Source organism: Acomys russatus, chromosome 21 (assembly GCF_903995435.1).
Source record: "Acomys russatus chromosome 21, mAcoRus1.1, whole genome shotgun sequence".
NCBI classification, from domain to species: domain Eukaryota; kingdom Metazoa; phylum Chordata; class Mammalia; order Rodentia; family Muridae; genus Acomys; species Acomys russatus.
The window spans coordinates 45,667,063-45,684,118 of record NC_067157.1 but is presented as its reverse complement, the minus strand read 5'-3'; the positions used below and the strand labels follow the sequence as shown (position 1 = coordinate 45,684,118).

At 45.4% G+C, this 17,056-nt stretch overlaps 1 protein-coding gene across 1 annotated transcript in view; it reads right to left on the bottom strand.

The window, feature by feature from the left end:
* Mthfd1l (methylenetetrahydrofolate dehydrogenase (NADP+ dependent) 1 like) overlaps positions 1-17,056 on the bottom strand; it is a 184,621-nt gene that overhangs the window by 132,850 nt on the left and 34,715 nt on the right. Inside the window, exons 8-11 of the mRNA XM_051164179.1 lie at positions 15,397-15,508; positions 5,341-5,432; positions 3,536-3,633; positions 28-201 (exon numbers count right to left, since the gene is read on the bottom strand). Coding sequence (XP_051020136.1) covers positions 28-201; positions 3,536-3,633; positions 5,341-5,432; positions 15,397-15,508 — 476 coding nt within the window. The remainder of the gene's footprint in view (positions 1-27; positions 202-3,535; positions 3,634-5,340; positions 5,433-15,396; positions 15,509-17,056) is intronic.

The following is a 17,056-nucleotide window of genomic DNA, read 5'->3' as shown; positions in this document are numbered from 1 at the left end:
TACAGTCAATGTGGAGTGGGGCCTTACCCAGCAACCAGGACGTATTTCCCATCTGCTTGGTCCTTTAGCCTCTCCAGCAGGGACAAACGGACCTTGGCTTTGCTCTTGCCATAGATTTCAATTTCATCTGCAAGCAATCCTATCTCTTTGGCAAGGATGTCCACAGCCTTTGGAGTCTGTCTTCTTGAAATCTCAATATCACTGGAGGGAGAGAAAAGAAGCAAGGAGGAGGCGGTCGCCTCAGCTTAGGTGGTCGGCGCTCGAGGGAAAAGCATCTGTACACCCCGCCAACCATTAAATCAACCCAATTGCTTTGTGGTCCCTTTTCCCAGGCAGAATTAAACACAACTGCTAACAATTAAGATCCATGAGAAAGTGACTTTCCCCCTCCTTTTCTTTTTGAGATATTATTACAAAAACACTTACCAAGACCCTAGAGTGGTGTTAGGCGCAACGTTAACACCCGTGTCACATGGAGAGGGCAATTGTGTCCTTTGCACTATGGCTATGGTAAACTCATTATAGAAAATGAAGCTCTGTGAGGCAGGGGAGGACAGGAAGGCTACTGCGTGATGCTTTCTCGCCTGGCTAGCCAGAGTGTCTCTTGGCTATTCGGAAATATGGAAATGCTATTTCGTTTTATCTCCATCCATGCTTTCTCTCATTCCCATTTCCAGTCCAAAAATAATATTTCAGAATATTTTATTAATTATGTAATGGCTCGTGGAAGGACACAGTACTCGAAATTCAATCTCAGACTGAGAGAAGTCAGGACCTTCATTTGCTGGGTGGCTGGGCAGCCAGGCTTGACTGAGGTGAGCACAGGGCTGTGGCCAACGTGCTCAGACAGACATCTCTCTTACTCCAGCCTGTCCACTTATCCCACTGAACATGTGTCTGAGAGGGAGGACTGAAGGCACAGTTATTCCTGGTGCCTTGAGTACCCCCACAGGAGAGGACAGTTCCCTGGCAGCCCCTGGGACACAGCCATCTTTGAGACTTCAACTGTCTTCTGTCTGTTGCTACTGTTGACAACCTGCCCGGCCCCAATACAACTCTATAATTCTCTTCAGATGAGAGGACCAGGGCAGTGTGACCTTGGTACAGGAGATAACAACAGACACGCCCCATTCTCCCTGCTCCAGAGGGTACCAGGGAAGGTGGGAGAAGAGAGAGATGCTTCAGGCCAGCGTAGGCTGAACTCTGGATTTCCTGTCAGGCAATCCCCTTCCCAGGTTACTGGCATAGATCTTCCTATTTCTCTTCTCACCCACCCTGAGCCTCTGAAATCTTAGGTTATCCTGACTTCCTGGCTGTTGGTTCTCTCCCATCAGCTGTAACTGATCAGCTTAATCCTGCAGACTTTCCACATCTCCCTTTTTATTAGCTTAAGAGCCACAGTGACATCAATTTTGAGTTTTGTTTAGTTGAGATGGGGACCTGGTTGGCACCAAACCCTCAGTCCTCCTGCTGTACTGTCTCAGATGCTGGGATTACAGGCCCCTTTAGTTATTTATAAACTATACAGTCTACCTTCCTTTCCCAGTGGCTCAAGAAACTACATTTGCCTAAATAAGTAAATTAACCCTCCCTAAATAGAGTCCACTTTGGAAGACTTTGGCATATGACCTGTTATCATTATTATTAATCTATTTATTTATTTTTAGGTCTCCACAAGTACACTGTATTTGATGGTGTGCTTGTAAAAGCCAATCAAAAAAGAAGATATTTTAAAAATTAATACTAATAGGGATGAAATTATAAAGAATAGTATTCCTCTGTGGAATTTGTGTTAATGTCCCAAAACAAACAATTCTATGATCTATAGTCTATTGTGATGGTAAAAACAATCTCATGGGTATGCTTAGACAGTAGTCAACTGGCTGAATAAAGAAAAGAGGTCAGGCTGGGCGGTGGTGGTGCACACCTTTAATCCCAGCACATGGGAGGCAGAGGCAGGCAGATTGCTGTGAGTTCAAGGCCAGCCTGGTCTATAAAGCAAGTCCAGGACAGTCAAGGATACACAGAGAAACCCTGTCTCGAAAAACAAAACAAAAAACAAAAAAACAAAAAAAAAAAAAGAAAAGAAAAAGAAAAAAGAAAAGAGGTCAATTCTGAAAAGTAACTGGTAGCTGGGCACGGTTACACACACCTGTGATCCTAGTCCTTGGGAGGCGGGTCACTGTGAGTTTAAGACCAGCTTGGCCTACACAGTAACACTCATCTCCCCTCACTACCCCCTACCCACCAAAGAACTGGCAACCAAATGAAGAACTCGGTCAGTTACTGTAGGTTTTATCTCTTCAGTGATGCTGGGTGGGATGGTCCAGGCCTCTGGCCTTACACACCAGGATAAAGTTGTGTGGCCCCCTCACAAGGATGAGGCAGTCAGCGGTGACCCTGGCCTCAGCTCTTGCTTCATGCTGATCATTCTAAATCACACACTAAGATTACGTCCTATGGTTCCTATTTCCAAGTTATGCAAAGAGAATGTGTAACTTGGGTTCATTAAGATGCCGGAGAAAACTGCCATCCCGACCACCACGTCTTTTAGGGCAGTCTTGAAGAAAGCTGAGTGCAGGCCTCGTGGGCATGAACTTGGCTTATTTGCTCATTTTTCCTAAGACTAGAAAAATATCTGCTTTTAGCACTAAGTTGGTCCATATCCTGGGTGTTACTAGCCCCAGTAACAATTTCCAAATGCTGTATGAACTATATTCTGTCAGATATAAAGACACTGCTCTCTGCACGATGAAGAGAAACAATTTGTATGTGCCCATTTTTATATAGGACATACCACTAAGATGAAATGAAATGATAGGCAACCTTTCTCTCCCTCCCTCTCTCTCTCTCTCTCTCTCTCTTATGGGTTTTCAAGACAGAGTTTCACTGTGTAGCCTTGGCTGTCCTGGATTCACTTTGTAGACCAGGCTGATCTTGAACTCACAGAGACCCATCTGCCTCTGTCTCCCTGAGTGCGGGATTAAAGGCGTGCGCCACCACACCTAGCGTGATAGGCAATCTTAATATGGATAAATGTGGTAAGGATGCTCACCAGGGAGGACTTATGACAGAGAAATGGCATCTTAGTTTGATGACTAAAGAAAATTATCTATGATGAAAATCCAAATACTGGGGCTGGTGTTATAGCTCCCCTTCCTGTTTTCTTCTCTTTTTATTTTTTCTTTCTTTTTTAATTTATCTATTCTTTCTTTCTTTTTTCTTTTTTTCCCCCTCCTGTTTTCTTAGCATTCATGAAGTCCTGGGCTTTGTCCCCAGCACTCAAGCACTGTATAAAACCAGGTGGTATACACGCACAATCCCAGCATGTGGGGGATGAAGGCAGGGGGATCAGACGGTCACATCACCCTTAGCTACATAGTGAGTTCAATATCAGCCCGGGATACGTGAGACCATGTTTCAGAAAAACAAAAAGTCAACAGCCTTGAGCCATGCTTCCAATCTGGGACTGGCTAGAGACCTATGTCACTCAAGTGGGCCACCATCAGTACCAGCCAAACACAGGGTCACCTACCTGGGTACAGGGGAGAGAGGCTGCAGCTTCAAGCAGTGCAGTCTCCATCTTCTGTGCTGCTGCTCTCGGAGCCACCGCCTGCCACTGTTGACCATGTTCTTTGGGAAAGAGAGAGAGAGAGCAGATTGGATAGAAGTGAGCGTGACAGAGCAGTCACGTAAATGACAGGATATGGTGAGGGCATTATGAAGCCAACGGGATCCCCAGGCAAGATAATTATCACAGGATCTAAGCAATAATGTGATGCCCATGCAGTAAGCCTTGTGGCTTTGCTTATGGGCTCGTAGATATATATATACGCACTATTAAAATAGCTAACTAGTCACAAAAGACACCAAGAATACAGTCACAATTATTCTGAATGGATTAAAAAAAACTGTTTTATTTGTGGGTACATGTGTGCTTGTACATGGACGTCAGAGGCTGACATCAGGTGTGACTTCTAATGTTTCCCAACATATGATTTGTTAATTAATTAATCCACTAATTATTATATGTGTATGGGGATTTTCCCTACATGTATCTGTCTATGTGCCATGTGTGTGGAATGTGTGCAGAGGCCAGAAGTGGGTGTTGGATTCCCTGGAGCTGGAGTTACGGATGGTACTTAAAAAAAAAATTGAGCCACCTCTCCAGCACACCACCTTAGTTTTGAGACATGATCTCCCACTGAACCTGGAGCGATACCATCCTCCCCTGTAAGTCCTGTTTCTGTCTCTACAGTACTGGCATTTCAGGCTCACAACCATCGCTCCCAGATTTTTATATGGGTGCTGGGGATCAAACGCAGGGCTCCATGCTTGTGGACCAAGTATTTTATTGACGGGTCTATTGACTGATCTATCTCTCTACCGCTTGGATGGATTCTTCATCTCAATTAGAGAAGAAAGAAATAAAGACAGCATAAGCCTGTGTGAGAGATGAGCTTGGATTTCCAGCTTCCAAAATGTGTAATGCTGTTTCAAATATAATCCTTCTGCAGCCAGTTGAAACGGACATGGAAACCGAATTACTCAAGAGTGGTCCATGTGCATCTCTATGTGCGTGAAATTACGATAAACAGATGCAATCCCACAGGCCCTGACATCTTCAGAATGCTCAGTTCACACAGCTAAGAGCTGGGACTTCAGAACTTGGGCTACACAGATGGTGGCAGCTTTAAAGATGTCTGCAAATTTTTCAATAGCCTGGTGCGTTTTCCCTTGAAAGAGGCTAGGCAACTCGCTTCTAACAAAAGCAGAAAGTGGCAACCTGTGATTTCAGATACACAAACAAACAAGCCTGAAACATATCCTTTACTCTGTTTTGGGGTCCCTCATGGTGGGGGAAGCTAACTGTAGCAATGCAAGCAGCCCTGTGGAAAGGTCCACATCTTAGAGAATAAAAGCTCCCATCTCACAGCTAATGGGGAGCTCGGGGGTCACATGCCAATAGCCATGTGTGGGGTATGTTATCTTGGAAGTGGATTCTCAACCCTCAAACAAGCCCTGGTTGACACTTGAAAGGCTTGAAGCTAGCTGGCCCCCCAGGTCGCTGACGCAGAAAAAGTACGAGGCAGCACATGCCTCATGTTCCGAGTTGCTACATTTGAGAGGTGATGTGCTACACAGACGCTGCTTTGGGTATCTGCCATGGCAGATGGTAGGCAAGTAACAAGCTTCTGTGGGTCCGCATTTCCTCTCATCAGACGGCCTTGACCCCAGGTGTGAAGTGTCTAAAACTCTACCTGACAGGCAGAAAATACTTGCAAAGCATTAGCAACAACTAATAAGGCAACAAAGCTCAAATGGACACGTCAAACAGACCTGAATTCGCAGAGCTGCAGCGAGGAGACTCACGCTTTCCTCTGCAATGAGTCCATTCACGGGGACCCCAGGAGAACCAGTGCTCAGCTTCCCTGCAAGAACACGGAATAGGAAAAGGCTTGCTGCACATCTTTACTTAGAAGCAATTGCCCGTACTAAAAACCAACCACTCCAAATCATGGTGTCCATCACTTATCACCCAAGGAAGTTGGGAGGTCAGGAAATGTCTCAAGGAAAGGTCAACCTCTGCCACAGCCTTGAGGCTCTCGACTGGGGTTGTCTTGTATTTTACATCAGGGATATCAATGCCCATGTAAGCTGTTGACCAGGGACAAATGGAGGCACGGTTTAACAAAGCACACTGTGCTTGGGAGATTATCTCACACTGAAGAAACATCTAGGCACAGTACCCCAAATGCCATACTGTGATCTACAAAAACAAATATGGGATTAGATGGATGTGGAAGCTATCTGGGATCACATGGCAAAGTCTAGGCTAACTAGTATAACCTTGACTCAAGAACATAAATAAGAATGAACAGAGAAACAGACACAACGGTAGCTTAGGACAATTCTAGTTGGATCTGGTGGCCTGTGACCCTAGTTACTCAGGAGGCCGGGGCAGGGGTTACTAGCAGTTCAGGGCCAATCTGGGAACAGAGATAGACTCGGTCTCAAAAATAAAAAGTACAAGGAACGGGGACACAGCTCGGTTGTAGAGTGCTTGCTTGAGGCTCTGGGTTCAATGCTCAGCACCTCTGCCCGGCCCCCACCCAAATTCACAATATGCATCATAGCAGAGGCAAGAGGGCTTATACAGCAGGGCACAGACCTGTGCTGACTCACACCTCCACCCCTGGCCCTGTCTCACAGGGGTTGTTAGTTACGAAGGGTAAAGCAACCTGTCAGAAGCGTGTGGAATGAATGTTAACATGGTCCACGATGCACACACTGTCTAGGATGTTCATTTTAACTATCAGACGTACTTGCTACCTAATGCTTGGATTTCTGACACCATAAAGCCTTACCATTTTACAAGAAGCTATAACCTGTACAGTATAACACTAGAGAAATAAATAAAAGTGATTTTACTTATGAACACAAGGCACAAACAGGAGTAAAAAATACCTAGAGGATAAACCCTAAAAATGTGAATAGAGTAAGCTTCCTTTGGTCATTAAAAAACAAAAAACAAAACAAAACAACCCCCCCCAAAAACACTCTGTCAATTTATCCAGTACATGTAAGATATATTCAACTCAAATAAAATCAAATGGAGAGAATTCTTTATCAAACAATATGACATAGTCAAAAGGCATACATATAATTTGCAGATTATATCTATATTTTCAGAGTAATAACTGTGGGGTTTTTTTTCATTTTTGTTTTGAGATAGGGTGCTGCTATGTAGCCCTGGCTGGCCTGGAGCTCACTATGTAGAACAGACTAGCCTCACGTTCTAAGAGATCTGCCTACCTTTACCTTGCAAGTTCTGAGATTAAATATGTGAACCACTATACCCAGCATAATTGTGGGGTTCTTTTCAGTGTGAGTGTGAGTATGTATGTGTGTGTGTATATATGAGTGTGTATGTGTGCATGTGCATGTGTGTGTGCATGTGTGTGGGTGTGTATATATGCTCAGACACACATGAACCAGAGACCAGGAGTTAACATCAAGTGTTTTCCTTGATCACTCTACTTTATTTAGGGGGCAGGGTAGGTGCTGAATCTGGAGCTCACTGACTCTGCAGGTCTAGCTCGTCAGCTTGCCCCAGGGGGATTACAGGTGGCTGCCATGCCCACATGGTGTTCATGTAGGTGTCAGAGATCTTTGTCCTAAACTTTTGTGGCAAGAACTTTATCCATTGGGTCATTTCCCCAGCTCTATAGATTTTTTTTTTTAATTATCAAAAGAACATTCCTGTCATAGAAATATGACTTAATTTCCATAAAAACTCATTGTGTTTTAGGAAATTAACTTTCGGGATTAGCTGATGCTGTCTTTGGATCTGGAGTGTCACTAAACACCCACATGTAAGGGGCTGCTTCATGAGCCCATGGCTCTACTGGAACGCATTGCATTTTAAGTAGGTGGGACTTAGTGGGAGGAAGCTGGGTGTCTGGGGTCACAGCCTTGAAGGCGACACTGGGACACCAGACCCTTCCACTTTCCGTTTGTTTCTGTGCCACCACGCCTGCCCTGACGCACTGTCCCACCACAGGCCGAAAGCAACAAGGCTTGGTGACCAAAGAATGAACTCTTAGACACCACGAAGCAAAGGACTTTCTTCCTTATCCATTAATTTTCTCAGTAATTTTTCACAGTAGCAGAAAGTGGACAAGCATACCTGGTTTTCAAATTTGGGAAGCATCAAGAAGAATTCCACTTTCCTCCTTTCCAGTTAACAATTATAAAATTTATTAAAAGAAAACATGCATGTAAAATGCTTTGGCTTGTATCCTCTCCTAGAGGGAAAAATGTTCCTAATGGCAACGTTTTTGAATTAAGAAACAATTTTCCTAGGTTATTGGACCACTTGGCTCTTAAATTACCCACTCCGCTGACAGCTCTTTGCAAGAAATTGGACAAAACACTTAACAGTATGTGTTCCATGATGTTCTATTGTCAAATGCATTAAGGGTGTTGGAAAAGCATATCCCCTATGTGTAGTTTAAAGATTAGCAACACGTCAGCTCTATAAATCACATCTGGGCAGAGGACAAGAGTCAAAGGATGGGAGAGATTTGTTTTGCTTTGTTTTAACCACTGGAGACCTGCTCATAAAATCCTATCAAACTACCATGCAGAAGAAAAACGTAATGTCCATTCTCCTGCCTTTAAGCAATGGAGAATTAAGACGGCTACATTCCAGGGGCTGGTATCAATTTGTAAATGCGTGTTCCCAGGACACAGGGATGCAGTTGCACAGTAAAGAATTCTTATCACTTTAGGCTCTCACGCAGCACAGGGCTCAGGAAAAGAGACTATGCCGAAGTTTTGAAAAGCTGCGAGATGGCTGCTATGCTTAAACCAGCTCATTAATGACGTCAAGGTATGGTGAGCAGTAGCAGTGTGACAAGCAGGGATGAACAAAACAGAACCTTCCTTCTGGCCACGAGGACAGCTCATCAAGGGGAAGTGAATCCAGGAGAGAATACGATGCCATGATTAGATAGAAATTGAGGGGGATTTGTGGAAGAAAGCAGCAGGAATGAATAGAGTGATGAGAAGGCTTGAGGGGAGGGCAGGGTAACCCCAGTGCTAACAGAAGCCTGGGACCAGGGCCAACCTTCCCTTCTGCAGGGACCCGGCTCTAACCCTAAATACACTCAGCAAATACCAAAGGATATGGCTGAAGCTGTGGGTGTCAGGGCAGCAGATCTGCCCACAACAACTGGAAAAGGTGCACATGTGCACACACATGCATACACACATTAGACACAGACACATACGCAGACACAGATACACGTGCACACATGCACACAGACACACACGCATACACACATGCACACATACATTCATGTGCACACATACACACACAGAAACACATGAAGGCCTATGTACATACACACACACCAGATCCAAACATACACATGCACACACACAGCCACACACACATGCATGTGCACACACACTCACACACATGCACGCTGTGCTTTTTAGGTACAGTAAATGGCCTAAGGCTTGCCATCTCACTCACATATACTAAACAAGTGAGTTATACTGAGCCACAGTGCAGGCCTTTCACAGGCTGACATACACACACCAGACATAGAAGTGCACATTCACACCAGGCCCAGCCACACATACACGTACACACACACACACACACATCCCAGACACAAAAATACATGCAGGCCTGTGCACATTCACACCAGGCACAACCACACACACACCAGATACAGATACACATGCAGGCTTATGTGCATACACACCAGGCACAGCCACACAACCACACACGTACACACATACACACACACACACCCCAGACACAAAAACACATGCAGGCCTGTGCACATTCACACCAGGCACAACTGCACACACATGCACACATACACACACACCAGATACAGATACACATGCAGGCATATGTGCATACACACCAGGCTACACAGCCACACAACCACACACGTACACACACACACCAGACACCAGACACAGAAAAACATGCAGCCAAATGTACATACACACACAGTAGATACAACCACACACACACACACACACACACACCAGACACAAATACATGCAGTCATACACACCACCCACAACCCCACACACATGTGCACACACACACACACACACACCAGACACAGAAAAACATGCAGCCAAGTGTACACACACACACAGTGGATACAACTACACACACACACACACACACACCAGACAAAAATACATGCAGCCATGTGCACATACACACCAGGCACAGCCACACACATGTGCACATACAAACACACCAGAGACAGAAAAACATGCAGCCAAGTGTACACACACACACACACACACACACACACACACACACACACACACACACGCACTTAAAAGAACCTTACAGAGCCCAGCAGCTCTCTTCTTGAATTGCTTATCTAAATTTCAGCCATGCTCCGGTTATGATTTTCTTTTCTTATGATTAGATTCAAGTACAACTATGGTTTTTTTTTTTTTAATGGAAAAATGTAATGGGGTCAGAATATACTTTTATTTGATTCTATATTCTCATTGATTTGGAAGGTTTGCTTTGATAAACTTTGTATTCTTTCAGGAGTAGGGATAAATATTGAGACAGAGTTGGTCCCAGAGACTCTGTCTGAATCCAGTAAGAAGGGGCATCAGTGAGGCAGGATGTAGTTCATTTTAATGCTGCTGAGAAAGGAGCCCATTGCTTCAGCGCCCTTGGTTGTGAAGGAAGGGCTCCACCCGCAGGCAGGCTGTCCCACCGCCCAGCAAACACTCTCATGTTAACTCACGGCTCCTCCAGGAGCCAGTCCCTTTCAAAGACGGCATTCCGTTGATACTTTTAAAAAATGATGATAACCAAACTTTGTGTAGAAAGAAAAGTCAGGGCTTATGTGTTATCCTGCTACCTCTGGGAATCAGAACAGTCCCTTCATGGAGCACACTGGGATGTCTGACAGACCACTGAGGTATGTAGGAAGGGACTGAGCCAGTCTTCTGCCCTCCCTGCTGTGCCGCCCTCAGGACCTGGCTTTGACACAGTGGCAGCGGTGGGCCACCTTCTATTACCAACCTATGAATCTACAGACAACTCTTCCGTGGTGTTCCCTTCCAGGATGACAAGTTGCTCCAGCTGTAGAAGAGCTAAAAGCTGGGAATGAATACAGATAACCCTTAAACAAAACACCATGCTGTCATTGGCTTTCCAGTTCCTTATACCACACTTGGAAGGAGAAACGGTGATGCGCAGTGAAGGGGGCCCAGAAGAAATCCTCTAGAGTAATTTTGTGACAATGCCTTTGAGAGCTGCCACCGCCATTTCAGCCATTTGAATCCCATCAGAAAAGAAAGTTCTAGGGGGCTGGAGGGATGGCTCAGAGGTTAAGAGCACTGCCTGTTCTTCCAGGGGTCCTGAGTTTGGTTCCCAGCAACCACATGGTGGCTCACAGCCATCTATAATGAGATCTGGTGCCCTCTTCTGGCATACAGGCTCACATGCAGGCAGAATACTGTACAAATAGTAAATAAATAAATCTTTTAAAAAAAAAGTTCTGAAGAAATGAAAACAATGTAAATATTAGAATTACTTTATATAACTTTGCAACCTCTAAGGCCAAACTAAGGAAGAGTTAATATACTATATGCATAAACTAAATGGCTTAATTTTTTTTTTTTTTGAGACCCTCATGCATCCAAGCGTGCATGCATCCAAGGTAAGCTTCTGCCTTCGCCTCCCCTGCACTGGGATTCCAGATACGCCGCACCACATCAGATTTTATGCCGAGGTGGGGATCGAACCAGGGCCCTGTGTGTGCCAGGCAAGAACTCTACAAATGGGGCTACATCCCTAGCCCTTTAAAAGGTAACTAACTGAATGTGGTGAGAACAACTTAAAATTGAACTAGAAAACTGGCGGGCTATCTCAGGGCTAGATCTAGGAGAGAGGAGGAGCTGGGTAACACGGACATGGTTCTCAGACTAAAGCTCAAGAGTTGGAGGGAAACGGCCTCATATTATTCCAAACACCGAGGGCGGCTAAATCCCAGGTCTGCCCAATTTCTCAAACTCTTACAGAATTCTCCTGGCCTTCTTCCTTGCCTGGAAACAACTTTCAAAATACACATACATCCTGAGGCTGTGAAGTCGGGGCCTGTGTGCGCTGGAAATATGGAGACGCGAGAGGGGATGCAGAAAGTGAGCCAATATCCATTGGTAGCTAGTATGCCAATGGCACCGCATCTGAGTAATGTGTCATTTACTCTTCCTGGCTCAGTTTGCCATTCCTATTTTATCCTCAGGGAAACTGAGGATTGGAAAGCGGAAGTGGCTTCTTCAAAGCCACACGCTCTAGAGGGGCAGTATAAAAAAAGAGTTAAAAAAAAAAATCAAGGTGTGTGTGGGGGAAGGTGGGCAGGCGGAACACGAGAGATGGCTCAGAGGTGAAGAGCATGTACCGCCCTTGCAGAGGGATGTACCAGAGCTTGATGGTTCCCAGATCCCACAAAGATGACTCGGAACCAACCACCTGTAACTGTAGCTCCAGGGGCATCTAAAGTCTCATACGTTTGGGAGCACCTGCATCCTCTCTCTTTCTCTCTCTCACACACACACCATTAAAAGAGAAATAAATAAAAAACAAATCTTAAAGAAAGACCCAAACAACTAAGTCTGGTTTGGTGGCACATCCTTGTAACCTCAGCCTCAACAGGCCGAGGCAGGAGGATTGAGAATTCAAAGTGGGCCTCAGATGAACAATGAGACTTTGTCTCAGAAACAACAGAAATCTTAGCGCAAAGAATTAGCTGTATTCCCTTTGAGTGACATAACCCCGATCTATGCATGCCCTTTCCACTACAGCAAGCTCTTCCTTTAGGGTCACAGAAGTGGAAACCCAAGGTCCCTCTGGATTGCCTCGTCTATCACCCTGAGCCCTGGAGATAGCTCCAGGACTTTTCTCTCACTCTCTCAGTGTGAGGGGAAGCACAGACACGCTGCTGTCTGGTCCTGTTCTGTTCCGTTCAGTAGACAGGCTCCTATATCTTACAGCGTGGCATACAAAATGGCACCCTGAGAGAAAATTCTGCTCTTTAGCAGCCAAGGTGCTCCAAGATTACCACGGCATGTCTTCCTTTAAAAATTTTTTAAGTAATAAATAACGTAGTCAATCTTATAGCTAGAGTACAGAATGCAGAACTTCTGTGTCTGAGCGTCACACGTTCAGTTCACTTGACAGTGGAATGAAAGAGCTAATTGTCAGGTCTAACTGTTTTCTGAGCACACCTTCAGGGACGTCAGCCATCAGGAAACTCTCTCCCCAGGTTAGGTATCAATAACATGCGACGATATCACACCATAACCCCCAGATCCTGTCTACCTGGGGACTTGGGGGTGCATGGGGCAGGGTAATCCTGCCTGATTACAGTGAGAATACAAACCTCATTAAAGAACCTCACCTTCATCCAGCTACAGTGCATTAACTATTTTGGCCTTGAGTTTAAACAGAAGGACATCTCTCTTTAATAATGATTCCAAAACCATCTACCCATTTGTTTTACGCGGCTTATCTGCTCATCGTCAACTCTTAGCCTCCTCTGGGCGCTCACTATGGGGCCAGGCACTATCTTATTCACATGGCATTCCGAAACCAACAGGAAAAGCATTATAAAAGGACCAGACACATTTAAAATAAACTAGCTGCAATTATTCTACTTATAGAATAATTAAGTCAGTATAGAAGGATTCTAGTCTTTTATGCCTTTCCAAGTACTGAAACATTGAAACTTAATGTTTTTTAGAAATAAAACATTTTTTATTTATTCTTGGATACTTTCATATAGTTAATCCCATGCCAACTCTCCAACGAAACCTAGTTTTAATTAATTATTATTTTGTTTATTTGTTTGGTTTGAGACAAGGTCTTACTATGTAGCTCTCAGGTGGCGGGTAGCTTGGTATGCAGACCAGGCTTGCTTAGAACACAGAGCGATCCGCCTGCCTCTGTCTTCTGAGTGCTAGGATTAAAGGGGTAATGTCTTTAGAAACGGTTTCATCAAAACCAAGAGCTTTAAAAGAAACATTAAAAAGAAAGAGTTTCATTATACAAAATATGTCTTTTTTTTTTTTTTTTTTAACATAACAGCAGAGCTTAAAGACAGTCCAAAGAGCATACTGAGGCAGATTTTGTCTCCAGCTAGAACTGTGCCAAAACACTCTCAATATAAATGCCAACAAAAGCCAGCAGGTCAATATTATTGCAAAGAATATAAAATCATCAAAAAGCAGGAGGAGGGGTATTATAACTAAGCTCTTTCTCTACCTGGGATTCTGAGCTCAATCTGCCGCAGCCATTACTTATAGGTTAGAGCTTGCTTTCTTCAGGGGACAAATAAAAGTTGTATACACGTCTGTAGGAAATATGACATGTATTCTATGGGCTTTTGTTTTTGTAGCACAAGGGATGAGATTCAGAGCTTCACACTTGCCAGGCAAGCACACCACCACTGAGCTACATGCCCCAGCCTCCACACAGCATATATTTTATTCTTCTAATTTTTATTTTTAAAAATTACATTGATAGCCAGGTGTGGTGGCACACGCCTTTAATCCCAGCAGTTGGGAGGCAGAGGCAGGTGAATCCCTGTGAGTTTGAGGCCAGCCTGGTCTATAAAGTGAGTCCAGGACAGCCAAGGCTAACACAGAGAGACCTTGTCTTGAAAAACAAACAAACAAACAAAACCAACAAAAATACATTGATGTATTTATGAGTGTGTGAAAGTGTGCATGCCACAGCCATGGTTTGTGTATGTGGAGGTCAGAGGTCAACCTGATGGAGTTGATTCTTCCTTCTACAAGTAGGACTTGGGACTCGGGAGGCAGAGGCAGGCAGATCACTGTGAGCTCAAAGTCAGCCTGGGCTACAAAGTGAGTCCAGGACAGCCAAGGCTACACAAAGAAACCCTGTCTCGAAAAACAAACAAACAAACAAACAAACAAACAAACAAATAAACAGGGCCTAGGGATTGCATCCAGGTAGTCAGGCTCACCAGCAAGTGCCCTTACCCACTAACCCCACCTACCAGCCACAGGCATGTGTTTTGAAACAAACTGAGCAGCTCCTGCCCTCACACTCTACTGCACCTCTACCTGCTCCGTTGCTCTGTGTGCTTTTAAAGCAAAAATGTTTCAGGGGTCCCTGTGAGGAGAACTCTGGATACATAAGGCTGATCTCCATTCTGCCCCTGGTAGCAGCTCCGTTTCCCTCAGAGATGCTGCTAAGAACCCTGTGCAAGAAGACACTCCACCGCGCTCTAGAGTACAGGGGACATCGTTTCTAGTCTACCTCACACATGTCGACTGTCCCCTTGGGGTCACAGGTGTCACGTCTGTCAGATACCAGAGGCCAGCAGAGGCATTTCGGTGGTGGCGGAGAGGGCCTGCCTCTACTGACATCTTGGCTTCTCCCATCTTCCCATATGAACCTAGCATCAGAAAACCCCCACAGCAGCGGTTCCCAACCTTCCTAACACTGCAACCCTTTCAATACAGTTCCTCATGTTGTGACGACCTCCAACCATAAGACTATTTTCATTGCTACGTCATAACTGGTACTTGGCTACTGTTATAAATCATAATGTAAATATCTGATATGCAACCCCTTTGAAAAGATCGTTTGACACCCCCCCCCAAAGGGGGTCACTGCCCACAGGCTGAGAACCACTGCTCCTCCACAGGTAGGTACACCAACAGTCCGTTCTCCTGCCCTGTCCCTCACACCTACAGCAGCTAAGCATCTCAAGAATACATTCTCTCCCAAAGACGCAAGGGGACGGGTTTCCCCCAACCATCCAACCTGCCCCGCCCCACCAAGGTGGAGCCCTTTACCTGAGGAGAAGGCGTGGAAACAGTTGAGAACAGTGGTTCCCGAGGGGATCCAAGCAGCAGGAATCTCTTCTGGCTTAGGGGAGCCTAAGACCACAACGTCTGCCTCTTGAAGCTAAGAAGAAAGGACCACACACAATAATCTATGGCACAGAGACATGACCGGCGCCTGCTGATGCCAGATGACTCCAAAGTTACAGACAAGCTGCGGGCACAGATGAAAAGCGTGGGCCAACTGCATTCAATCCCATCTCAGTATAAGCAGAACGTGGCTAACGTATCTTACCAAGGAAATGGGACTTTAATAATATCTTTTCATGCCGGGCATGGTGGCGCACGCCTATAATCCCAGCACTCGGGGAGGCAGAGGCAGGTGGATCTCTGTGAGTCTGAGGCCAGCCTGGTCTACAAAGTGAGTCCAGGACAGCCAAGGCTATATATAGAGAGAGAACCTGTCTTGAAAAACCAAACCAAACCAAACCAAAATACCTTCATAGTAGCCCCCTTGGTGTATACAGAATATAAGCATTATCTTCTCTGCAAGTCACCCAGTTATAGAGTAATCATGTTCAGAACAAAAGAGAGGGTTGGAAAGATAGCTCAGAGTGGAAAGAACTTGTAGCGCAAGCATGAGGACCCAAGATCAAATCCCCAAATGCACAGATAAGCAGGCCTAGTGGTGTGGCTGGAACCCTAGTGTGCCTATGGCTAGTCAGGTGGTGGAGACCGGGGAATCCCCCAGCAATGAGTGGGCCAGGCAGACTGGGGCACACACTGGCAACACATCAAAGAGATCCCTTCTCAAACAAGGTGAACCTGAGCCTCTGACCTCCACATGCTTTCTGTGGCCTCGCTCACACTCAAATGAGTGCACAGGCACAGGCACAGGCACGCGTGCGCGCACGCGCACACACACACACACATGAGGGAGGGGGAGCGAGGGGGGAAAAGAGAGAGAGTTCAAAAGAAAGAGAAGAAAAGAGATACCCCTGCTGAGACAACTGTCTAGCCAGCCTTTCCTCCTCCTCTACCACGACACGGCCGTGACACAGTTAAACCGCACCAAGACGTGTGGAGCCAACAGCCCCCGCAATCTGACCAGTTCAAGCTGTGCATGATCTCTGTAGACAGATCTGAAAAAGGCAGCTAGCCTTGTGGGTGAGGTTATGTGTAGGGGAAGAGTGTTGGGGTGGAAAAGACGATTGTAAACATCTGTTTCAAAAAGCCATTCCTCATTTACATACTTAAATGACTGTCATAAATTCAGCCACAGCGATTCTCAAAGGAAATGCAAATGTTTAAGGCCGGCTCCGGAGCAACAGATAAGAGACATCACTTTGCTAGCTTTTCCTGCACAAAGACAGCAAAACCGGGATATGTTAAAACACCTACTGAAAGGATGTCTAGGAGAACAATGCAGAAGTGCTCATTTTGGGAAAAGCCAGGGACCATAGCATCCAACTAGTCCCCTAAGGGCCCTCAGGTTTTCGCACGTGCTGTCTTTGATACAACCCATTTTCTCCATTACCTATAAATCTTGGCAATCTCATTCCGGCTCCTCAGCCACGTACCAACGTACAATCTCTAAAGCAGATGCACTAATAAGAAACCAGGGGGCAGTTAATCCCGCACAGAAGGGACAAAAGGCCCCTCCCTTAGCCAT